The sequence below is a fragment of the Athene cunicularia genome (assembly GCF_003259725.1).
Source record: "Athene cunicularia isolate RWA chromosome 4 unlocalized genomic scaffold, athCun1 chr4_part2, whole genome shotgun sequence".
Taxonomy (NCBI): domain Eukaryota; kingdom Metazoa; phylum Chordata; class Aves; order Strigiformes; family Strigidae; genus Athene; species Athene cunicularia.
The window spans coordinates 16,859,675-16,884,591 of record NW_020799099.1 but is presented as its reverse complement, the minus strand read 5'-3'; the positions used below and the strand labels follow the sequence as shown (position 1 = coordinate 16,884,591).

Genomic DNA, 24,917 nt, shown 5'->3' with positions numbered 1-24,917 from the left:
CCCCACCCGAACGTGGCGTCACTACCTTCGCCCGCCCCCGCCGCTCCAGGACGTCACTCCACCCCGCCAGGCACCGGAAGGACCCTGTCGTAGAGGCATCTAGCGCGGTGCCTGAGCTTTCTTGGTGTTTGGGCCTTGGGAAAAAAAAAAAAAAAGAGACTAGCACTCTTTCCTTCTTCACTCCCCGCGTTGTGTGTACGCTGTCTTAGAGCTCTGAGGAAAACGCGTTGAGCGTCTTGGCCGTAATAACAATGTTCGCTGGGGGTAGCGAGGCTTTCCTTGGTGCCTTCTTAGAAACTTCAGGCACTCGGTGGGCAGCTCAAAGGAGAGGGTCCTTTCCCTTAGCGGGTGGAGGTGTGTGGCGGCCGTTCGGTTCATGTGAGTGCTTTTGGGGGGCCTCGGGGCCCGCCAGGTCCCAACATGGGGGCGGGCGGCGGCTTTGTACCCTCAGCGCGCTTTTAGCGCGCCCGTGGGTAGCTCAGTTGGGTCGCTTTTCGTCGCTGGGTGGCTTTGCCATGGCGGTCTGATGCCGTGGGCCTACCCCACGGACTGAGCTAGGCCGGGCCGAGCTGTCTGGAGTGGGAAGGCGGGAGTCTGGCGGGCCTCGTTAGTTTGCTTCGAGCCGGAGGGGCGCGGCTGGAGCAGGGGGTTTCCTGCGAGTTATGTGCTGTGGTAGTAGTGGTCGAAGAGAGGCCACTGCCGTCCTTCTGAGGGGAATTCCCCTGCAGCGGAGGGACTGGATGAGTGCCTTGAAGTAGAGGAAACGACGTTATGTTTGGTTTTGTTTACTTTTGATAAGGGATTTTATCATGGGGTTTAATGTGCGCTGTAGCTATAGGGTAGCATTGCAAGGACAGATACCGCACTTTGTGGTGAGGAAGCAGGCACGTGAAGTGGTTCTTCGAAATCAGTTGTGTTCCTTTATTCAGTCTATCGATTGAAATGACAGTTTGGAAGTGGCATAGTGGTGGGCTGTTGAAGAACATGCTTCAGTAGCCTGGAAAGTATAGGCACAGAGTATCTATTGAACTTTTCATAGGAATGGTTACTACTAATTGAAAAGTAGATGCTTTTTCTGTTTTGGTAAATGGTATTGTGGTGGTTTGATCTACCTGTGGGGTTTTTTTACCTATCCTATTTTCTTTCCCCTTTTTGACCTGTTGAGAAAAAAGGGAGAAGGGGGTGGGAAGTGATAGAGCATTTAGCCAAGATCAAACCGCCACGGTTATGTATGTTTATTATGCTTTTGCTTCAGACTTCTGTGAGTGAAAACCAGTGTAAGTATTTGGTCCATCCTCAGTAGAGATACTTTCCAACAGGTCTGCTAAATAATGTATTATTACTTAAACATAACTGGAGAATAATGTAGTAAGTGAATGATAAGGGGATATAAAAATGGGATGCTATATTCAATCACTACGGCCTCACCTTACTACAGATTTCGTCTAAGTATCCTCAATTGCAAAACTATCAGTGAAGTTAATTGGATGCCATGATGGTGGGAAGCAAACAACCCCCTACGAGTTCTTATGCTCTCCAAAATCCTTTAAATCAATTCATGTTGTTTTCCTAAAATTCTTTCTGAAAATCAGTCAAGGGATTCTAGTGTACTAGAGTCTGACTTTCTACTGACATGAAAGTTTCACAATATTATGTTTTCCTGAAAAGAAAACTACGAAATGTCATGTGAGTAATGCTCTGTCATGCAAGGTGTATTGGTGACATTTTTCCTTTTTCCTGCTCTTGTTCTTTCTAAAGTGTTGCCTACTTAATAACCTTGGTAGAATTACATTTCTGAAGAACAGAGTCCTAATTTAGAGAATGTTGAAATATATCTATTTAACTGGAATGTTTATCACCAAAATTTCATGCTATATGCTTGTCACAGCGAATTCCTAATGTAAGCGACACATCATCACAATAATTTGATCAGTGTTTCCAAATTATCTCTTAATATTTCGTCTGTTTTTCTTCCATAAACTCCATAGATACCTGGTTGTTTCTGACTTTGAGGGCTGGGGGGTACAACAGTGGTGTTGTTTCTTAAAGTAGGACTGAAGTAGAAAGTAAAAAACTTGGGATTTATATTAGTCTGTAATACATTGAGATACAGTACACATTTCAGCTGGCATGAAGCTTTAAAAACAGTTTCTGGAAATATAGTAAATGTACCTCAAAATATTCCTATACTTTTATTATACACCATGTTCTATACTACAGAATTGTACTAGTTTGTATTATAAGGTAGGAAGAGGTAACATAAGGTAATAATCAGCTGTAGTGATTTGTGTGGCTTCTTTCTGAAACAACAGACCACTTGAAAGTTGCTGCTCTGTGTAAATTTACAAATTAGCAGTAGAATCAAATTAGAAAACTATGTTTCTGAGCTTCATACCCTGACACCCCCACCCACAGTAGAGATAGATTGAACAGTTTTATGAGTGTCATGTTAACTCTGTTCATTTCTAAAAAAGCCCTAAGAAGCAGCAGAGATAGCTTGTATGTTCTGGAGGGCCAGAACTCAAATAATGGCATCAGAATGAGAGTGGATCTTGGATTGGTGAAAAAAAAATGTACTGAGATGCAAAACAGGAGATAAGATTTACTTAAGACCTCTGTAGACCAATAGTGAAAAGAAAAGTAGAGCTCTTGCTTACCCACAAATCCCACCTACTTTAAAAGTGTCCATAATCTTACTGGGGAAGTATCTATGTAATAAAAATAATGTAAAACAGTTGTCAGAACTTTCTGATTATGATTTGCTTTCTATATGTCACAGCTGCCATGTGAATGAATTCTTGTCTCTTCTAAGGCAGTGTTTCCTAAAACCTAAGGAATGTGAAATGCTGAACAACACAGATAAAACTGAGAGGTCAGCATAGAGGGCAGCTGCTAGGAACATCAGATGTGAGCAAAATAAATAGCATTTCCTGTTTCTTGTAGTGATATGAGTTATATGATGTCAGTCCAGCAGAGACCTTCGGAAACCCCTGTTTATTCTCCTTCTAAACAGTTACCTGTATGATTCTTATTACCATCACCAAGAAATGTTTCCCTTGTTAGATTTCCTGTCATACTAGGGGTAAGGGGGAAGTTGATGTTTAGTTTTTATTTCCATGATTACATTAGTATTAAGCAGTAGGGAGGAAAAAAGAAGTCTCTGGCCTTTTTCCCTCAGTGTGGTGGAAGCCATTCTTATTCATAATTTAACATGGTTTCAAAGAGATTTGGGTACTTTTCAAAGCAGCCTTGTTCAGATTTTTTTATATATATAAATATTATAATCTGGTTTTGTGCTTGGGAAAAAGTGCTTTCCTTTTGGAAAAGTTCTTCTAAACAAAAACTGAAAAATGGTTTACTGACTAGGCTTTGTGACCACAGATCAGTAAGTCATCAGTTAGTTTTCACAATTTTTTGTCTCTTGGAGAACAAGAAAATATATGTCTGCATTATGTTAGAGGACAGTTTCTTCAGAGTGAGTGTAAAATTAATACATTGGTGTCTTACCTCACAGGTGTTTTATTTATCCTGCTTTCACAGTTAGAAAATCTTTGATGTGTGCTGTTTTCCCAAATAGTCACACTAGGAACATATGGAAATACCACAATTAGAAGGGTAGGTTTTACTAGATGTTTTTTAAACTTAAAACACAGTGATGTAAAAGAGGGAAGTATTACTGGTTTTATAACACTGAGTATAATGAAAAGACCTTAGCAGAAGAGGAGCAGAGTTCTTAAGTTCATTCTCATCTATTATACCTTAATCACTTCTGGCAGATGTTTGCCTAACCTGTTTTTAAAACCTTTCAGTGATGGATATTCCACAACGTCCATAGGCAGCCTGTTCAGTCTTTTACTTGAAAGTTTTCCAAATGTCTAACTTATATTCCTTGCTTTTTCTTGTCTGAAGTAGACCTATTGAACAGTTTGGTCACATTCTTGTACCAACTTCTTTATGTTTGAAGAACAAGACCAAGTCTCGCATCTACCTTTTCTTCTATAGACTAAACAACTACACTTCTTTCAAGATTTTTGATCTTCTTTGAAGTGTCTTTAAAAAGTTGAGACACAGGAAAGGAGAATCTGGACAAAAGCAAGTATCTGTGTAATTGTGGGGGTTCTTGAGTATGCATGAGTGCAGTGTGAGTGGGAAGGCTTTTGAGCAGCTGAGACAGTTTGCCTATAATAAACTGTGGCTAGTCAGGCCTTTCCTCACTTGCCTCCTTTATTTCCTCCTGTCTCTCGCGCTTCTTTTCTAGAGAAACTACAAGTTTGAGCTGTTTGGTTTTTTTTTTTTTTAAACTGGAGGAGAGGGTCATGGAAAGGGAATAGATTCCCAGGTGAGAAGTTGTTCTTCTCTGTAATGTTTGTGGTGTAGCGTTAATTGATTAACTCATTAGTTATTTGCCTTTACACTTTTTGAGCCATAGTCTTCTAATGGTGAAGTCCATAACAAGCATGAAACATTTTGCAGACAGGTATTTCCCTCCTGAAAATTTAGCCCCTGTGGTTCCAGTTAGTTGAATAGGTCTGATAGATAGAACGAGGTAAAGCACTTTTTTAGCGTAATAAAAATGTGCTATTTTGCTTGGGTAGCATGATGGCTCAAATGTTTTGAGATTGTCACCATACTCATTTGAGTATTTCTAAACTGTCTGAGCATACATGTTTATATTTAAATAAGAAAGGCTCCTTGCCTGAGCATGCTCTGTGCTTCTGACAATTGCTTATACATTCAGCGTGCAGTTACATCTGTGGTTTTAGGCATGGCAATCACTGGCATTCCTGATGACAAAATTCCATTTGCCAGATCCTTGTTCAGTTTTCTAGGGAACAGTTAGTTGCTTGTGATGCAAGTCATGGCCTGCTCCTGGGTGATACTCTGTAATACCAGGTGATTGGTCAACACAAAAAGAAAATCAGTGTAATTTATAGGGTTTTTTTCCAAATGTCAGTTTGGACTTTACCCCCCCTGCCCTCCCAGAAACCATCTTTAAAATGGCATGCCTTTCAGGACTGGCAGATGGTAGCTGTTTCAGATCTTAGTGCCCTCTTATTTTATTATTGCTAGCTTGTAAAATAGTTTGCAATTTCAGTTTTCAATATAATATTTTAAATAACTGGTTCAAATGGAAAAAGAAGAGGAGTAATTCAGTTGCTCGTTTTTTATTTTGCTGTAGTAATTATTCTACTCCAATAATTCTAATGCTGCTGCTTACAGGCTGAGAGTGAGCTGCCTTAGCAGTAGTCTGCGACCACTGAAGAACTTGTTGTTGTCATATATGTTCTTATTCTTGAATGTCCTTAGCTCTGTTCCTCAATAAATTCTGTCTCCTACCATGGGATCAAAGCAGGAATGGGAGGATAAAAGTAACTAGGAAACAAGTCACCATCTGAATAATCTTTTCTTCAAAGTCTTGGAGCGGAGCACCTTCCAGTAGTTCACTTGCACATTTGTGGTTTGTTTTGATTCATTCTCTTTTGTCAGAATATTGTCAGTTGGTCAGCAGCCTTCTGATAGGGGTCCAAAAAACCTTTTTTTTGTCCATATGGAGTGTGAACATTATTAATAAAGGTATAACTTACTTTAAAAGGGATAAGTGAAGGAGTCATCTCTGCCTATTGAGATGAAAGATACGGTTTCTCTTCGGTTACCAACCCAGAGTCACAATAGTCTGAAATGGATCTGTTTTCATGTTTAAATGCATCAGTGGGAGTCTGTAACAGCAGTTGTAATTGTTGACACTTGCTGTTTCTAAAGAAAATCACTTAGATATCTTGCTGAAATGGGAATTAGATAAATTCCTCTTTGCTGTGTCTCTAATTTTCTAATTCTCCCTAATTTTTAGAGAGAAATTCCAGAAATTTCCTTCTGCTGACCTAGCTTTCACAATTTTGTTACATTTCAACTTTTTATACAATTCTTAAATTTTTATGCCACTTTATATATATAAACAGCCTAGAACTATTCCTTGACTTCAGAAACTGTAGAGAGGGAAGCTTAAACTAGAATTCATGTTAGAAAGTGCTATGTACTGTATTTAAGTATCATCCTAATGTTAAATACAACTCATGTAGAAGAACCCATTCTTCTTTCCTCAGAATGCTGGAAAAGACCTGACAGAGATTCTGTGGTGGATTAGAGGAAATTTGAATTCCTCTCATAACTGCTTCCCTGGTGTGTTGTCTTATATCCTAATTATCTGAACGCAGACAGATTCTGAGATGCTTTTTACATTTGAAAGCGTCTGGCAATGTGTAAAACATCATAAAAAAATTGCCTCGAGTTAGCAAATCTCTTCTTGAGATCATTTGCTACAATCTTTTGGCATAAGACTACCCATTATAGAAGACTTATTTCCATTTCCTTCTCATCAGGAGCTTTCTCAACTTAACTTCAACTGAGTATGAATTAATAGTTTAAAGATTGGTCTCTGACTTCAGGACCCTCTCTCGGAAACAATCCATGGCTATTGGATCTGATTTCTATCCCAGAGTGTTTCTCAATTACAGTTTAATATACAGCTTTGTAGTGGCATCTTGTTTCAGACTCTGAAGATAAGTGAGCAGATCATTTCAGCAGCTCAGTTGGCTGAGGCACCTGGGGACTGCTGTTCCCACAAGAGTGCATGGGCTTGCACATGGCACGCAAGAGGTACTCTGTCTAGCTTGGTAGCAGCTGCTCTGGAGTGAAGCCTGTAAGTTCACATTCATGCTTGTCCTACTGTAAAGTTTGAAAGCTTTGGTCTGAAGTGCTCTAGTAATTGGTAACAGTCACACGCTAAGGAAGTCACTGTTGCCAGCTAGGATATGACACCAAATTGTACACCAGGGAAGTTAATCTTTTCTTAGGAGTTGAATTACCCTGCTATGTTTCAGTAGGTAAGTAATTTCATATCTATAGGACCATCTATAAAGTAATGCTAGTGATAAGAGCTAGGCACAGATTTTTTGTTTTCCCTTTACATATAGCTTATACTTGACTGAGAACTTACCTGCAAATTTGCACTTTTTGAAGATGCTAAACCAAGATATTCTCATTGAAAATAATTGGGTTTAAATGGTTGGATTTTTAATAGAATAATTTGGAACACAGCAAAATTACAATTTAGCTCAATTTGTCTGAAACTATGGAAACAAAAGAAGCTTTGAATCCATAGATGAAACACAGGTATTCCCTGAAAGCTTCTTGGAGTATTTTTCTGTCAGATACTGTCAGTCTTAATAGCTGACATCAGCCTTCTCAGTGTCCAAGATGAGTGCACAAGGGTTTTGTTTGTTTTTCTCTGCACAGATCTAGTATTTAAAAAAAAGAAAATTTTCATCCTAGAAGTTTTAAAAGATGTGAATCTCAAATGCTTTTCATTACATACAACAACAAAGAAGGTTCTGAAAGGCAATTACAGGACTACTTGCTTTTTTGGTACTATTAAAAGATAAAATATTGCTGTGCTTTCTCTCAAGCAGTGCTTAACTATTTATAGAAGATGCATTCCATAAGTTTACCTTGGCGATCATACTATTAACTCAATAACCAAGCTGCTATTCTGGACTGTGCCCAAAAGGGCTACTGAGTATACTGACTTTGAAATTGGGTTATCAAGTGCTCATAAAACCAGGTATTTAGTAACAGATGTTCCTAAATTAGTTTTTTTCAGTACCAGTGCATGAACATTTTTGTGAGAAGCTATTCATAAAAGTATGCAATGTTAAATTAACAGAGGGAAGAAGAAGGTGGGAGCACTGCACTGTAACAGCTAGAGTTTTGCAAGGGTTGATAAAAGATAATCCAAAAAACTTTCCGTGTCCCCTCTAGTTTAGAATATTGAAAACAACTTAGTCAAAAATAACTCTTTCAAGATTGCCTCCTTTGGTTTGGGAAGGTAATTTCTGTGTGTCAGCTAGAATAACTACACTAGTCAGAAGTGTCTTGTTTGCATGGGGTTTACATTTGCTTTATTGGTCTTGGCAAACTGATTTGGTTTACAAAATGCAAAGTGTGTAAAATCCGTATAGTGGCTCTCTGTTCATTAGACTTAAATGATTCTCATTTTAAAAAGAAAAAAACCCTACAATACAAGCAGTGTTTTCTGTACAGGAAAAAGTGGTGGGTTTTTTTATACAAAGGACATCTTTCTGTAAAAAATTTGATTCAAAGCAGTAGAGGATCTGAAATAGCTATGTAATAATATAACCCTTTGGTGAATGTTCATGTCTGAGCAGAAGGAGAGCTGGCATTTTGATTTCAAGTATCCTTTGAAGTATTATATTGCGCACTTCATTTAGAAATGATTGACATGATTGACGTAGAGTCTTTGCTTCAGAAATTGGTTGTTTTCCTGCTGAGAATAGTAAAGTCTTCATCTGCAGAAATGTGAATCTACTGAAAATGTTTTCCTTTGGAGTTTCTTTTTTTTTAAAGGGAAAAAAGGAAAAAATAGTCTGTATATTTCTACCATACAAGTTAAAATTGCTGATCCAAAAGTTAGTTAGATACAATACTTAAGTTACCTGGAGATTTTTCTAAGTAGATGTGATGCTTGCTAGTAATTTTAAGTCTCTTCGACTTATGTATGTGCTGAAAGTAAAGACCTGTGTTTTGAGGCTGATGCCAGGAATATGCAGTGGTAGATACTGCTGACGCATGGTTTTGAAGTGACATGTAACTGCTTCTAGCTGCTGAGGATTAGTTGTTGTCAGCCCACTTTAGATTTAAAAGTTACCTTAGACTCTTCACAGTTGAATAAATAATTTTCTCTGCACAGGATAAGTTAGTATCTTTATAGGAGATTTTCATTAAAGTATCATTCTTCTGTATTGAGTGAGTAAATTCAATACTACAAAGTACAATTATTTGTGTGATGAGTGAAACTGAGTCGTGTGGGAGAGTTTTGCCTATGTAAATAAGATACTGAAAGTTCTGCAAGGACTGCTTTTCCTGGTAAAGCTTTGGTTGACAGCTTTGTTGCTCCCCATTAAGAGATGTTTGTCATTATTCTTGTACTGATTGCACACAGACACATGTGCACACAAACATGCACATTTTCAGGTTTAATTTTCTTCAGCTTTTATTTAGTCCACATAAAAGAATACCTAAAGCTTCCATCTCAGTAAATACCAGCAATTGTTAATGCAGTTGTAGTTAGAGAACACTTTTTTGCTGCACATCTGCATGATACCTGCTGAAGGCTTTCATGGAGAAATAATGATTACTTTTTAACCTTAGTACTTGCTTTAGCTGAATGGTCAAATCTTGTTTTTCTTTAGCTGTGCTACAAGATACTGGTTTTAGATGTAGAAAAGTCAATGTAAAAGTAACAAATTTCAAGATTCTTTTTTACCAACATTGAACTGTGTAAGATAACTAGTAGACAAGTTTCAGACATTAAAAGTATTGTGAATTAAAATTGAAAAGGGAGATCAATGTTCCTGTGAACTACATAACCAATACAATTAATTTGCAGACTATTGCTGACATAAAATACCAAACTCTTGAGTTTCAGAGGAGAATCTTTTAAACGTACTTTTAGCAGCTAGGGTTTTTGACAAGGGCTATTATACCTATTGCTCTGACAGACCCAAAAGAAAGAGATTGGATGTTGAGAAATATTTTTAAAATGTATTTTTATTCTCAAGTGAGACCTGTCTTAGGGAGAGTGGGTAAATGTTTCTTCTTTACCTTTTTGTAACTACCGTGCCTGTTCTTAATTAAAGAGGTAGTGTGAATGTTTACTTTGTTAGGATAAGATTACAAAATTCAATAAAATACCCAAGAAAAAGTGTTCTACTTGGTATCAACAGATAGATTGCAATGTAGTTCTGATAATTATTCTGCTATCTGATTTATGGGTAGTTTATTCTGTAGTTATAACAGTAATCTAAAGTTTTCACTCCCTGGTAAAAACCTAGAGAGTGAACCACAGTACAGATTCTTTGAGTTCCTGTGGCATATGCTGACCTTGCAGGCTTGACCAGATGCATCTGAGTCCACTTATATTTCTGAATTTATAGGCATATGTGTCTGTAATTGCGAAGTCCATCACCTGTTGAACAAGTTTTATGAGGATACTTTGAAGCATGAGTAGCAGCTACTTTTTTTTTTTTTTCCTTCTGTTTTTTTAATATTCAGTGAAAGGCCCTGGATACACTGTAGTTCAGAAAATTAAGCTTTTAGAAATTAAGAAAACCCCAAACCAACCATGTCAATTTTTGATGTAAGCTTTCTGTTCCAACGATTTGGATGTATTTTGGGTTTGGAAATCAGTGCTTAAGGTCAAAGAAGCAAGGTAGCATGTTGTGGGTGTTGCATCTTTTCCATCATGGGATTTATGTGAGAATTCCTTCTGCACGTGGTGATCATTTATCATAAGATTCTGATAGTACTATTAAAATATTAATGCCGTGGGATCCAAAAGGTACACACTGCTAAAAAAATACATAAGGCTGTCCAACTGTTTTGGCATATGAGCTGCTACTTAAATTTCAGACTGCACTATAAAGCGCAACCAGATGAATCTACTGAACTTCCAGGGGACTTGGCAGATGTAAGTGGGTGTATAACCTGTTGAGGCTTAAGTCAAGTAGTGCAAAGAAGTTGCTTTTCTTGAGCCATGTTGTGAACCTTCCATGTCTGTTGAACTACTGGGTAGTGTTCTCCGACTAATAGTTACATATAACTTTGTATACAGTCTTTGTTACTGAAAATTTTTGGTAGCTCTGAAGGCAAAAAATTTGTAACAAACTGCATCCAATCTGCTTGACTTTTGTCTTAACCTGGACAGAACTCTTTGTAGTTATGTCTCTGCTTTGTTTAGTCCTTGGGGTGTCAGCTCAGAGGTGGGAAAGAGTACAGAGTTAATTCAGAATTGGTCTGAGACAAGCATTAGTGAAAACTTCTCTCTGAATACAAATTTAGCACAAGCTTACAGCCAGGATGTGAATGAAGTTGCAAGTTACCTTAACCCTTTGAATGTTGCAGTGTGTTAAATTGTGATGCAGTTAATTAATATGTAGTGGCATCTGAAATGGAGAAATTAACAGTCAGAATCCAATATAACTGTTAAGCAGGTATTCTTTATTAGCAGTGCTGGGGTCACCCTGGGGATTCTCCACCATAAGGGCTCCCAAGAACTAGCAAGGGACATTAGTTTACATACACCCAAATCACACATACTCATTAGATTTCCTGGAAAGGGGTGTCTTATGATAATGAGTTCCTGGAATTCATTTATATAGTCTGAGCACGCATAGTAGAAATAGAGTGAGGGTCTTCGGTGGTCGAGGGAAGAAGTATGAGGTGGTCTTCATGTTGTCTGCTCTTTCAGAGCATGCGCTGTGAAGTCCAGGTGTCATTCCTAAATTGATGGGATCATCCTCCCTAGACAGTATCTCAGTGTCTTTTTTTTCGAGTTCCCCCTATCTTGGTTTGCCCAGGTGCTCATTGAAGGCTTTGAGTCTGCTATCATTGAGTTACATAGGGAGCATTTTACTTTTGTCTAGACAGAGACCTAGGGAAAACAGTTGAGGAGTCCTTGGGAAACAAAACGCATGCAAAACTTTCATGCATCGCAGTTTAGTCTTAATCAGAAATTAATTAGTTTGAGCCTTTCACATCTAAGTCGTGAAATGCAAACTTCAACAAAATACTTCAATATTTTTTTACTTCTGACTATTCAGTTTCTAATGATCTCTACCAAACAGATCCAAGAGTTCCATTTTAATTCAAATTAAGGCTGTCATAATACTTATAAAAATTTCATGCTTTAACCTTTATTTATTCTAATATATGACTGTCTTCATTCATTTGCTTCTCATAGATTTGATTTTTGCCTATCTCATTAATGCTGTGACTTGCTTGTCACTTTGTCTTTAAAGGAAAAAAATGTACCAGACTTGTCTTCGTGTTTAAAAATAATCATTACTGAGTAACTTCTGTTGTCTCACAATTGGTATCAGTGGATGGCCTTTTCTTTATGCGATGTTCCATCACATTTTTTAAAAATCTCTTTCATGCTGCAGTGTTTTTCAATATGAAAAAGTTTGGTTGTGTGTGTTTTTACTACTTAATATACATTTAAAATAGGGAGGGGTGGGCTCTTAGGGCTACTAAAAGACCTGTCTGCAGCTGGGACTGAGCCTGATTTATCTGGCAGCCAGAAGTGTTGAACTGCAGTCTCCAGAGCTAGCAAATCATTCCTTAGGGCTGGCATTGCTTCTTGGATGGACTGTTAGACATGTTAGTTGTTTGGAAATCTGCAAAGCAATTATTCTGACTCTCTCAGTGCAAAAGATGTGAGTTGAAATAACATATGGCAGAAATGTACAATTTTGCCTAGTAATTTGCTGCTCGGCCAATTGCTTTCAATACTAACTACACAGGAGTTTACAGTTGATGAATATTTAAAAACTTGTATTTAAGTGCTCAAAAAAACCCTGTCAGGTTGTTAAACTGTTTAAAGCCCCAGTTATAGTAGTCACCTGTTTGGGGTGAATGAGGAAGATAGAATTCTTATGTCTTTTTTTAATTTGAAGTCTGCAAAACCGTACAATACCTTCTTATGTTTTAGTCTGTAATTCCATTTTACTCATATTAAAAAGAACATTCCTTCTTTAGCAAAATACAAGGATAATCGTTAAAATTTCATTTGGTCTTTTTATAGTGCCCCATTTCTAGTACCTGGTAGGGGATTACTGATCTAGTACTGGAGTCAAAAATTAGGTTCCATGGTGATTTATTTGACAATAATTTCTAGATTTTGAGTTTTTTACACTGCCGTTTATTAATATTGCTCAAAATTTTGACAAAAATACACTGGATTATTGGGGTTGTTTGGGTTGGGTGGGTTTTGAGGGGTTTTTGTTTGGTTGGGGGTTTTTTTTGGTCATTGCTAGCTGTTGCTTTTCAAGTGTTTGCCATTCTTCTGCCAAAAATACTTAGTTATGCCTCCTTTGCTGTATGTGGAGAAGGATGTCTATGTTCTGATCATTTACATGCATTTGCTTAGGGCCTTAAACCATATTTTTTAGTTGTGTAAACTTACTTTGACAAGGTGAGATTCAGGAAACCTACTACATTCTTCCCTTACAGAGCTAACAGCATACTTTATTCTCGAAGATGGATGACCTGGTAGTTAATTCTTAACTGATCTGAGCCTGCCTTTTCAATCTGGGTGAAATGATATTGTGTAATGGGGCGCACTGTGTCTTTTTGCTCCACTGTTACAAGGAAACCGGGGCTTTGATTGTGTTTAAGCAGTCTCAAGCGATGCTACTATCTAAGATACTTCTGTTTACTTCCTTAGCATTACACTGCAGCTAAGGTACTTTAGCCTATTTGTATATGGGTTTAAAAGGCACATTTTTTTGAAAACAGTTTGTGAACAGCTTCATGTTTTACTTTATTCTGTGATTGAGGAATTAGATTTTTCTACAGATAAAACGTTTGAAAACCTGTGTTTTGCAGTAAATCTGATTCTTCTCTGTCTTTTGAATCCTGGAAACATTTAATCTTTAGAACTGCATTTCCTGAGAACAAGTGTTTGAGTGTAAAAGCCATCATTGCATGCAATGTGTAGCAGGTATAAAACCAGTGAAACACCCAATCTTTGTGGTAGTGATAGGTAAAGGCATGAAATTTACTGAATATAGCTGATTTCAAAAATGTTCTAGAAATAGAATTATATCACTGCAAACTTGTAACTATTTCTAGACCGTTGCCTCCATAATGACAAATTGAGAGCAGCTGCTGATCATCTGTGCTTTAATTAGAGTGAAGTAGGGAGGTGATAAAGTCAAAACTAAAACTTGGATCTCAGAACTAATCAGTTGTAGCTCTCCTCAGGCTTATTTAATAGTTTAAATTTTCATAGTTTTGAAAACTAAGTTTTTTCTACCAGAAATGTGAAATCAAATCAGCTATTGTTAATCTTAGCCAAAGATGTTTACAGCGTCAGGTCTGGAATATTTTATCAGAAGTTAGGAGAAACCTGTAAGAGAGCATTGATTGTTAAAGCATGAATCCAGATTCTCTGACAGGAGACGATGGGACAGCTTACAACAGTTTTACAACAGTTCCTAGTTGCACTGATACTTTGGTTTAGCGAAAGACAAGAATCCCATTCTTTTTTCTTTCTGTTTTGATCTGCTCATTACTGTTCCTTACTTTGCAGAATAAAAAGGTGTGATGTGAGATTCTTAAATCTGATTCGTTGTGTCCGTATCAGTTCATAGAAGGGCAAAGCATGGGAAAGCAGAATCTGGCAAGCAGCTGGCATGTTCTGTTATATTTATGGGTTTTTTGTAAGATTGTCTGCCAGAAATGACCATACTCAAAAAAGATGCTCAGATAGAAGTTATTGAACACACTTCTTGCAGAAACAGAGTGATTGTTGATACTTTCTATCTTTTACAGAAAGTAGAATAAATAATTTGCTATACAAGTTGGCCACAACAAAGCATCTTGAGACATCTCACAGAAGAAAAGAAGTTTGATTTGAGAGCTGTTTGATGCTTAAGACCAAAATCTTAGGAAGAGGAATTGCCATTAAATATGTTTTATATAGTTTAAATTAATGAACTTTATTTAGCATGGGAGAAATTATTGTTGTATTGCTGATAACTTTTAGAATAAGGTGGGTCCCACTGGTTCTGCTTTTTAATGACAAACTTCTAATTTGAACAGAGCATCTCAATTGAAAAACAAACGTGTCTTTTTGCAGACTTCTATTTTCTCCCACAGTGGCTCCTTGCCTAATCTTCAGTCTTGGTTGGAGGCTGTTAATGAATGTGGCATTCTCTGTAAGGCATATGTTTATGCTATCTGGGCCATCTTGTGATTGCTGTCTTCTCTTTGTTAAAGGTCAGTAGGATTGGCTTTGCTGTAGAAATAGTTGATTGCTCCATAGATAGCACAAAGTGAAGAGCAGTGATGGTTTGGATCAAAGCAGCTGTGCAATGAAGAATGTTGTCCAGGTGTGCTGAGCTGTGAAAGTTTACCCTCTTAATGTGGATGGGTTAGTGTATATGTGGGAGAGAGGAGAAGCAGACAGTTGTGGTTTTGTTTCTTTTTACATATTTTGAGATTCAACACGTGCTCAGGGTAACCAACTGAAACACATGGCATTTGGTTGTGTTGTGTTAAGGCCCGTGGGAAAATATGAGAAGAAGAAATACCTGAGCAGCAGTCACCTGAGAGAGCAGCACAAAACTTTACTGAATTTAAAATGCCAAAATAAAGCTGCATCACTGTCATAGATGTATTTGATGCATGCATGGAGAACATGATCTGTAAGCAGTAAGTCTTACTAAGCAGGTTAGATTTTGTGCAGTTAGTAACCTTACTTTGTGTGTTGATGTTAACAAAGCATTGCAAGAAAAAGCTGAGAACTTCGAAGTATTGAGCTGTTTTAAACCTCCAGCTGGAAAAAGGAATGCTTGAAGATAATTACTTTATGTTTTGAGAATCGGTTGGCTTCCAATTTCTGTTTTTTTGGTTAAATGATTGCTTTTCCGTGAAAAGTAATTGGTTCCATGTTTGGACTATGGATAGATTCCAAAAACAATTTTAGAGTTTAAGTTTTAAATCTTGTCATTAATTTTATGGAGGTTTGGGCTTTTTTTTGCTTTTAAAACAGATTATTAATATTGAAGAGTAATCTACAAGATTTGTGTTTTTAGCATCTTCTTGGTGTGATTGGTTTTTGATCCAGTTATTTCTGAGATCAAGGCCAATGTTGATAAACCGGTATTTGTAAAACGTTGAAATTTTAGGGTAATTTCTACTATATGGGAAGACTTGATTTATTATAGAGAGTTTGCTGCTTTGGGGACCCTTCCATATGATGTGTTACTGAGAAATGAAGTAGAATAATGCCTGTTTTCTCCTGTGAAGGTACTACAGTTACTTAGCAGACCACAGGTGGCAGTACTTTCTGTTGAAAAAAATATTTTCAACTCTTAGCCAGTAGAAAGATGAGAAATTAAACAGCTTTGATTGTGTAACTTCATGAATAACTGCAGGAGTTGAATCTTTCATGTGAAGACTGAGTTCCATTATAGCAGAGCAGGTGGGTTCTGAAGCAATTCCAAATGTATTGCAGGTAACAAAGTAGTCCTCAGAGGTCTGAAATTAATCAGTTTCTCTTAGCTGATCAACCAGGTAACTTCAGGAGGTTACCCTTTTCAGAAGGTCTGAATCTAGCTACTCCTTACTTGTTTTTCAGAACTATTTTTTTGTGTGAAGGGAAAGCAGCTTGTTAGGCACAATTGTATTGAAGTGACTTTACTTTCAGTTGGCCTCTGGAACATTTCCTGCAAAACAGGTCAGAATGTATCTGTAATAAGATATGATTCTGTTTTTTTTAAGCTATATAGTATTCCTGGTTTTATTTCCTGTTTTTACTTTGTGTATCACCAATAAGAGTTGGTTGGGTCAGGGTTTGGTTTTTTTTGTGTGTGTAGTGGGAGGGTGTCAGGGTAATAGACAGCAAAGGAAATAGGGTAAAGTTAAAAAATCCAGACAAATAATTGACTATAGCCTTGACTGTTGCAGTGCTAATGTTTTTAATAGTCTATGTTTTATAATAAAGTGTAGATCTTAAAAAAAAAAAAAAAAAAAGTAAATAAATTATGCACCCTTTTTAGATACAGGTGTTATCACTCTGCTGTATAGGTTCCTATGCCTGTGCAGCAGTTCATTTCAGCTTGTTGGCTCTTTGTATTAGTATTGGAAATACCTATTCCTTTGTGTTACTGTTGCAATACTAGGTTTACAGAAATTTATTTGACAAGTGGGAAAATGTCTACCCATTGTAATCATGTAACTTCATTTCCAGATCTTCAGTTCATTAGCCAACTTGGCTAAAACCTATAAAATGTACCAGTTCTGTTCACTTTGAAGTTTTAGTAGCATTTCTGTTGTTGTTGGCAAAGTTTCCACTGTTAGTATTGTGTTCCCTGGAGAGAATATGTAGCTTGCAAGAAATCTTACTGGTATGCGGACAGTAATACCCCAGGCTTTGTATTATTCTGTGTTGGCCATAATAGTTTTATGTCTATTTCCATTTGACATCTAAATCACTAATTTGTTGGAATCACTGTTTTCTTTTTTACAACCCTCTGTTTTCAGACTGCACATGAAAACAAAATTATTTATTAGCAGAGATTAATTTGAACATTGAAATTACTTCAGTTGTCCCGGAGAGATGATTTTAGTGCTCTTATTTCCATGAGAGTTTCTTTTAAAAGAAAAATCTGTTCTGAATGAGTGGAAGGTGGGATGACAGAAGTGCTCTTGCATCCTTAAGCAAAATGGTGTGTGTAAAACAGACTTTGATTGTATTAAGCTGCAAAGAAGACAAGATGCTTGTTCATTCATCACTTTTGTGGGAGTAATATACTGCATGCATCATCTGACTACTTTATCTCTTTCTGGCTTTGAGAACTTCTGATTACACTATTCCTGATTGACTGTATTTCACTTAAAAAAAAAACCAACCCAAAATGAAAAAGATGTATAACTGTGGAGAATTGACTTCTTTGTAATAGAAGATCAGATATCAAATGTAAGTTGATACTTAGAGTGCAGCAAAGGTGATATGTTGATACTGGCATGAGTGGAATTGTGTTTGTTCGACTTTCAGGTATTGCTAGAGCTGTTTTGTCTTCAGCGTGGCTTTTGTTGTAAATCCCAACAGAGAATATTTGTATGTTAAAAACAGGTTTAGGTCATAGTGTCAGAATAATCTTGCAATAAAATGGGAAGTTTTCTGCCAGTTTGGTATGAAAAAAGGCTGTTTTGGGCTCTGATGAGGAGACAATAAATACATCTGGATTGCCGTTTCCTTACCAGTTCTTCCCTTTTTCCCATTGATGGGAAAATTCGCAGGAATTACATCACTGATACTTGGAAGACCTGCAAGGCATCTTTTCTTCCCACCTATAATCAGTTTTCCTGATTTAGAGATGAAACAGCTGTTAGTACAGATTCATCCTTCATCTAAATACTGAGTGGGAGGGTAAAAGCATTATCTGCTGCAGATAGAATTGACAGTAACTATTTCATTACTCTTACTACTGTATGAGCTTTTATGGTTAGATACAAATGTTTCAGAGAAGGAAGTAGGCCAAATTTGGTAGCTTTCAAGAAATCAGGGCTGTACACAATGCATAGCTGGTTTCTGGAACATTAGAGAAACCCAGTAAAAGCTGTTGAACATCCTAAAAGAGTGTTAGACAGCATTTATTTGTGCTCTTGCCTTTACTGGTCTTTTGTGTTTGCTGCTTCTTTAATTTGTTACCTGTGTGCCTGGCCTTTTATTTCAGTGGAAACAAAGTAAGACAATGGAAATCAGTGCTAAAATAACTCTGAAGGTGTAAACCGGCAGTAGAAGTTGTATTAATCAGATGAGTAAAAATGCTGATGAATTCTGCTTAAAAGTAAAATAACAGTAAATTCTTAATGTATACATAACAACAATTGTATGAATTATTGAGTATATTCTATGTAAATTTATTAGAGAAGTTTGGAAATTTGTGAGATGTTTCCATTTTCTTAGTCTCAATAAAATTCTGCATACACTTAATAAATTTGTCAGCTAAAACCAGAATACAATGTTCTCCTGTTCAACCTTGTCCCTTTTATTTCCTTTCTTTTCTGTTTTTTTCAGAACTTTCTTTCTGAGAAGGGGGATTTTTTTTCTGTTTCATGAAGGAAGAACATGTTTTATGCAGCTGGGAAGAAAAGTAACTTTTCTTCCAAAATAGTTGAAAGCAGCTGTCAAATATTAGATTCTCTTTTAACGTTGCTTTTTGTTTAGGCTGTGCATTAGGAGGTGGGAGCCTAGCTTGTTTGCTTAGCAAATTTCCTTATTCAGCAACTGATTTTAGAACAGCTTCATGTGGTAAGAGATGATAGCATTTTTATGTTAAGAAGTCATTAATTTTAGACTGTCTGTTGTTTGTCTAGGTTTTTAGCTCGTTTCTTGGTAAAGATGGCAGCCAACAATGCAGTGCTGAACAGACTGGAGCAGAAGGGTGCAGAGGCCGATCAAGTTATTGAATACCTCAAGCAACAAGTTGCTCTGCTCAAGGAGAAAGCTAGTAAGGAATTACCTATCGTATGAAAAACTGTTAACCAGATGGTTAGCTTTAAATACTCACAGGAAAAAATGAGCACATGGACAACTTTATTGGTACTGTCAGCCTTTTAAGTGTGTTTCAAGTTCTCCAAGATAAAGCTTGTAATAGTAGCACTGCTTCACTGTTTTGTGGTTTGGGTTTTTTTGGTTTTGAAACTGCTTATTCTGAAATAGAAAAGGCATGAATTAGGAAGGATTAATGATACAAACAGATAATGGAAATTTGATAGGACACAGTTCCACTTGGGGGGGAGAAAGGGTGCTGGGAAGAATATGAGACTACGTTTGCCTGAATGTGTTACTGCTTTTTCACCACTATGGTATTCTCTCAAGAGTATCATACCTTCAGCTTTGATATTTTTTACATACCGATATCAGTGTATTAAGGTGCTCCATACTACAAACATGTTCAAGCTTTTTCTAATAGGTTTCTTGGAATTTTTTCTTGTGAGTCTATTTACAGGGCTGAGAAGCTAGTATATTGAGAGGCAACTTGAGTACATAAATATTGTAAAAAATGGCTATTTCAACAAAAAAAATATTCAAAAATATTTCTGATTATATAGTACTTGAAAGTTTTCACTTTTTCAGTGTTTTGCTCACTTTCACTTTTCTTTAAAAACAAAGCCTATGTCTGCCAAACGATGAATGCTAATTATTGAAACCTCTTGTTTTTAACATGCTGTCAACTCTAGTCTTGCAGGCATCTCTCCGAGAAGAGAAGAAGCTCCGTGTGGAAAATGCTAAACTGAAGAAAGAAATTGAAGGACTGAAGCAGGAGCTGATTCAGGCAGAAATTCGAAATGGAGGTGGGAAAAAAATCCTGTCTTCATACAACATAGATCTAGTTAGCAGAAAATATGATCAAAACTATCTTCATCTTGATTTTTATCTTTATGTATGTAACTCTATGCATTTCTTACAAAATGTGGATTTTCCCAGGTTCTGTGCTTATGACAAGTTACTCAATTCCAACATTTTAGTAAGCTGTAAGCCTATGCCAAATCTTAATCAGACATGGAACCGGTTCTTTGTATGTTTTTGCACAGTACCTTTCATAATAAGCCCCAAATTTGACTGATGACAATGCTTTCTTATAATACCTTTGAAAATTGTTGCATGTGTAACACTTCTTGATACTCTGAATATTTAATCTAGCATGACTGAAAAACCCTATGGAAAATCAAGACAGAGTTCAAAGTACAGATGGGCACTGACTTATTAGAAAATCTGTGGTAATGTAAAATTAGAAACAATGTGTTCTGAATTTTTGATTCCATGCTTTAGTAAGACCAGCCTTTCATTGCACTGTTTTTCCTTCTTTGCACTCCTCTGTGTAGCTGTGTTCAACTTGCACCATTGTTATATAATCCCTGTTAAAAAAGAAAGGTGAAAAAACAAAACTGAAGTGTATCAGATCCTCCTTTAAAATTATTTCCAGAGGAAGCCTCTTCTGCCCTCAGCAGCTATTACTATTTTTACCCATGCTGTCAGTATTGTGAATTGGGTGAGATAGTATCCAGTGTAGCTGGCTGCTAGCATTCAACCATACTGAATGTTCTACTAGTAAAATATCAGATTCAGTCTTCAAAAAGACTAGCATTTTATAAATGCAGACACTTCTGTTTCTCCTTTTGGCATGAATAAAGCCCTTTCATGTGCTAAACCAAACCATTAGTTTATATTTCTCTATTGTCTTGTTAGTCTGCTGCAATTTGTGACAGGTATAGGAAATTTCACAGTTATGTTACACTTGACAGAGAAGTCTCAAGGTATATGACTTTTTTTCCAAGATGGGAATGGACTTGGAAATTAATATTTAGCTGGACAAATATCTTTATTTAGCTAGTTTATCTAAAAGATAGTAGGATTAAATTTAGATATTTTCTTTTGAAGTTAATCAGTGTATGTTAATTTTGACAGTATTAAGTAGTTGAGTACAGAAATTAGATGGACAGTGTGAAAAATATCACTTTAGATATTTTTTTGAAAATCTGAGAAACACAAAGTCCACAACTAGCAAGCAAAACAGCAAGCAAAAGATTGTTGGTACAACCAATCTCAGATTCAAATGATTTAAAGAAATTCTTTGGAAGTACATAATTCATGCAAATTGCTTTAGTGTTAAAGAGAGCAGGTATCAAAAACCACAGTGCAGTTCTTCAGGAAAGTTAATAAATGTCCTGAAGTGTTAAAAAAAGCATGTATGCAGAATGGAGAAATGTGTAATAGTGGCACTAGAAGGATTTGTCAAACAGTAGCTAGTCACAGGTTGAGAGGGACCTAGAAAAATCATCTTGTCTAATCTTTCTTGGTAAAGGGACCTAGATGATATTGTCTAGCACACTGATGATGCTTACCCAGTACCATGTTTTGGTAAAAAGTCTTAATGTGATTCTTGAAGAGCAGAATGTGGAAAGGAGGTGATTCTTCTCCTTTAATCTGTTGAGACTGATGGTGAGATGGTGTTCAGAATTCTGTATCGGTAACTTAAAAAGAAATATGAAGGTAACATGCAGAATCTAGAGAAGGGAAGTGGGGAATCAACAGATTATTTTAGGACTGCAGGTAATTCCTTAGAATGTGATTATTCAAATTCAGTTTCTTTAGTTACTTAGAAAAAAGAGTTGAGGAATGATCTGACTACATTATAAAAATGATCTGCATAGCAAATTACGGAATAGTCTCCAGTGTGACAATAGTTAGAAACTGAAACTACCAAACACAAATGAGAAGTAAGGAGTTAGTAGCAAAGATAACTAGATATTCAAATAAGCTACAAAAAGACATGGTGTTTGCTTATATGTTTTGTTGTATTTAGCAATTTTTCCCATTTAAAAATGGGAAGGCATTGTTCTTAACTGATCAGAATAATCTTATATAGATTGTGAAATGTGTTTTGTAATGTTGTGCTTCACTAAGCAGTTGTGGTTTAGGTATTTAAACAAAATTTTCAGTTCTCTCTACTTTTTATGTTGGAAAATTAAAATGTCATAGTGTTCAAAGTTCTGGTGCCCCTCTTAACTTTTGTGGTTTTGATTTTAGTAAAACAGATTGCTGTTCTGCCTGGTACAACCGTTTCTACAGTGTCATTTTCAGATGATGTTCCACAATCTACAGCAGTGACATCATCTCCTGGTTCCAAAAATCAAATTAAAGATGAAGATGAAGAAAAGAAAAAGAAGGAAAAAGCAGAAAAAAGAGGTACTTAAGTTTCCTTAGCAGTGATATACAATTAAGGTATTTAAATTATGCAAGTCCTTTTGCATCATTTTATGGACAGAAAAAAACAGTTTGTACAGCCACAGTAGGAAGTGTTGTGTGCTTACGCTTAAAACCTTAGAAGTACTTGGAGCTAATGAAGGCCATCAAGTAAGCTACAGATCCTTACTTAAATGGGATACATGCCAGATTTCTGTTAATGTGAATGAACTCCTTTATTTTTTTAAATAAAAAAACAAACCCAACAACAAAAAACCCAATACCCTCCCCAACCTCTAAAAGCTTACACCAGAAAAAAGCAAAAGCAAACCCAAAACACACACAAACATACATACACACACACACACACACACACACACACACACACACACACACACAGATGGGGGGGGGGAAAAGACAGGTGGGGTGTGGAAGGAAATTAATGCAAAGTTTAGAGAAGTTTTTGGCAGACTTGATGGTTTTCTGTTGTGAGGCTTAGATGATTTTTTTTTTTTTTCCCCTGCCAGGTCAAGCAGAAGGCATAGACCTGTTCAGCAAAATACCTTGCAAGCAATAATAGCATAACATAATACTTAAGGAAGGGTGCTAAACTGCAGTTTTCTGAGTCCTTTAAGTGCTTTTTTTTCTCTGGAAAATTCTTACAGGCTGTGAAGATGCATCAGAATTGATCAGATACATATATGTCAACACTGGTGAAATTGTGTGGCTAAGAGAAAGTACTGGGTAGAGGACATAGATAGCATAATCTGGTTTTGGCAACAGGGAAGAAATGTAGGAGGATATGTAGGGTTCCTCATGCCTTTCCTCCTGTTTTTATTGTTTAGCTGTCTGTATTGACTTCTGTTTAACAAACTCTTTTAATAGAAGAAAGAATGGTTCTGTCACACTTGCACAAAAGTACGGGTGTCTATCTTGTAATTTCTGGTTTGTAATCATTCTCTTATGCAAATTATTAGTTAGCTGTGAAATGATTTGTACAGCTTTTCAGAGTTTGGATATTATGCTGATAGGGCCCTGTATCTGATTTTTTTTGGTGAGCTGTGTGCAGGCTTATAAGCTACTTCAGGTTTTTTTGGTGTACTTCAGCCTTTCATGCATCAATATTGCACAGAGCTGTAAATATAAAAGCAGAGGCTACATGTCATATCAGTCAATTACTTCACATATTCAGTGGCTACAGAGCAAGTACTCAGTTGGTAAGGAAAAATAAAACTTCTTGTATTTCTACTCATCTTGTATAAGTAGCTTTAGTTTGGAAAGCGAAGTATTTAACTTCTTCCTTCCAGTGACTGTATTAGGGAAAAAGGTGAAATAGAGCGTGACCATTAAATAGAAGCCCTGAACAGGCTGTTTCTGTGAAGTTCAATATCCATTGTAGATATAACATTTAAGAATCAGAGTAATCAATATGTAAAATTTCTTTTTTTAGTCTTCAAATTGATGAAATTAGAGAATATCTCAAATCCCTTTGCTTTCTGTCACCTTTCTCATCTGTTTTCTCTATGGTTATTCCCATGTTCTTTGTTTCACTCTTGCAAACTTCATCTGTGAAGCTTATCTGGATATTGATTCTGGGCTGACTGACACTGGCTAGAGGAGTGCAGTTCTCTCCTTAGCTTGTGGCACTGAAATGGATGTTTCCTGTGCATCAGTATATATGCTGTGTACAGACATGCTTTGCTGTGTTCTCTTGTTCCTTATTTGGTGACAAACTTCATTTCTCTGAAATAACTAGGGGGCTAGAAGCATGTGATTTTTTTTTTTTCTTGACCCCAAACCATTGTAGAGAAATGTCATGAAGAGGAGAACAGTGTGGAATGATACCAAGGACAAAGTTGGGAGGCCTTTGATATAATCTTAGGTACTAAATATTAACTGTTTTGACAGTATTTTTCCAGTTTCTCTTCAATTATTGTATATATGACTAGTTTTATTAGTCTAATTGTAGTCTATTTACGATACCCAATCATAAACACTAGAGCTTTTTATTCATCATATATGAACTGTAATATTTTTGAAGAGCTATTGCTTATGTTAAAAAACATAATGCCTTTTTATTATTGAATGTAGTATTTAATTTCAACCATGTACTAGAGCAATCATAAATGAGTCAAATTGCATGCTGTGACCACTTTTCCTTTTTTCCTCCCTAAAGAAGGGAGTTTAGCTTACATTAATATGTAAGCTATCTTGGATGAAAGAATAACAGAATATGTTTATTTTAAGTAAAGCACTTCTTAGACATTTCTTAATCCCCCAGATTTTGTAGTTGTTAAACAAATCTTGAATGCCTTTTAAACAGGACAATCGTATATGCAAACTGGATGTAACTTGCTCATCTCAAAAGGAATATCTAAATAAGAAGCTAAGTATGGGGAGTGTTGCTTCACTGCTCTTTTATACTATGTAGTATATATGGGTGATGATAAAGCCTTGCATTGCCATGGGATAAAGACTCTACATGAGTGGAACCTTGTAAGCCATGAATTTTCTCACATACTAGTACATTTGGGAAGTGAAGAATGTTAGCCAAGATCATCTTGAAGGGTTATTTTGCAAC

At 36.5% G+C, this 24,917-nt stretch overlaps 2 protein-coding genes across 3 annotated transcripts in view; one reads left to right on the top strand and one right to left on the bottom strand.

Moving 5' to 3' along the window:
* TBCK (TBC1 domain containing kinase) overlaps positions 1 to 47 on the bottom strand; it is a 152,633-nt gene extending 152,586 nt beyond the window's left edge. The window contains exon 1 of the mRNA XM_026847359.1: positions 26 to 47. The gene's annotated coding sequence lies outside the window, so the exon portion shown is untranslated. The remainder of the gene's footprint in view (positions 1 to 25) is intronic.
* A 237-nt stretch (positions 48 to 284) lies between these two features.
* The window catches only part of AIMP1 (aminoacyl tRNA synthetase complex interacting multifunctional protein 1), a 37,498-nt gene continuing 12,865 nt past the window's right edge, over positions 285 to 24,917 (top strand). The window contains exons 1-4 of one of the 2 annotated variants that reach the window (XM_026847978.1): positions 285 to 378; positions 18,964 to 19,097; positions 19,831 to 19,944; positions 22,181 to 22,339. In XM_026847978.1, the coding sequence (XP_026703779.1) occupies positions 377 to 378; positions 18,964 to 19,097; positions 19,831 to 19,944; positions 22,181 to 22,339 (409 nt within the window). In that variant the 5' untranslated portion in view covers positions 285 to 376. Of the gene's footprint in view, positions 379 to 3,932; positions 4,093 to 18,963; positions 19,098 to 19,830; positions 19,945 to 22,180; positions 22,340 to 24,917 lie in introns of those variants that run through there. The other variant, XM_026847979.1, reaches the window with a different exon arrangement.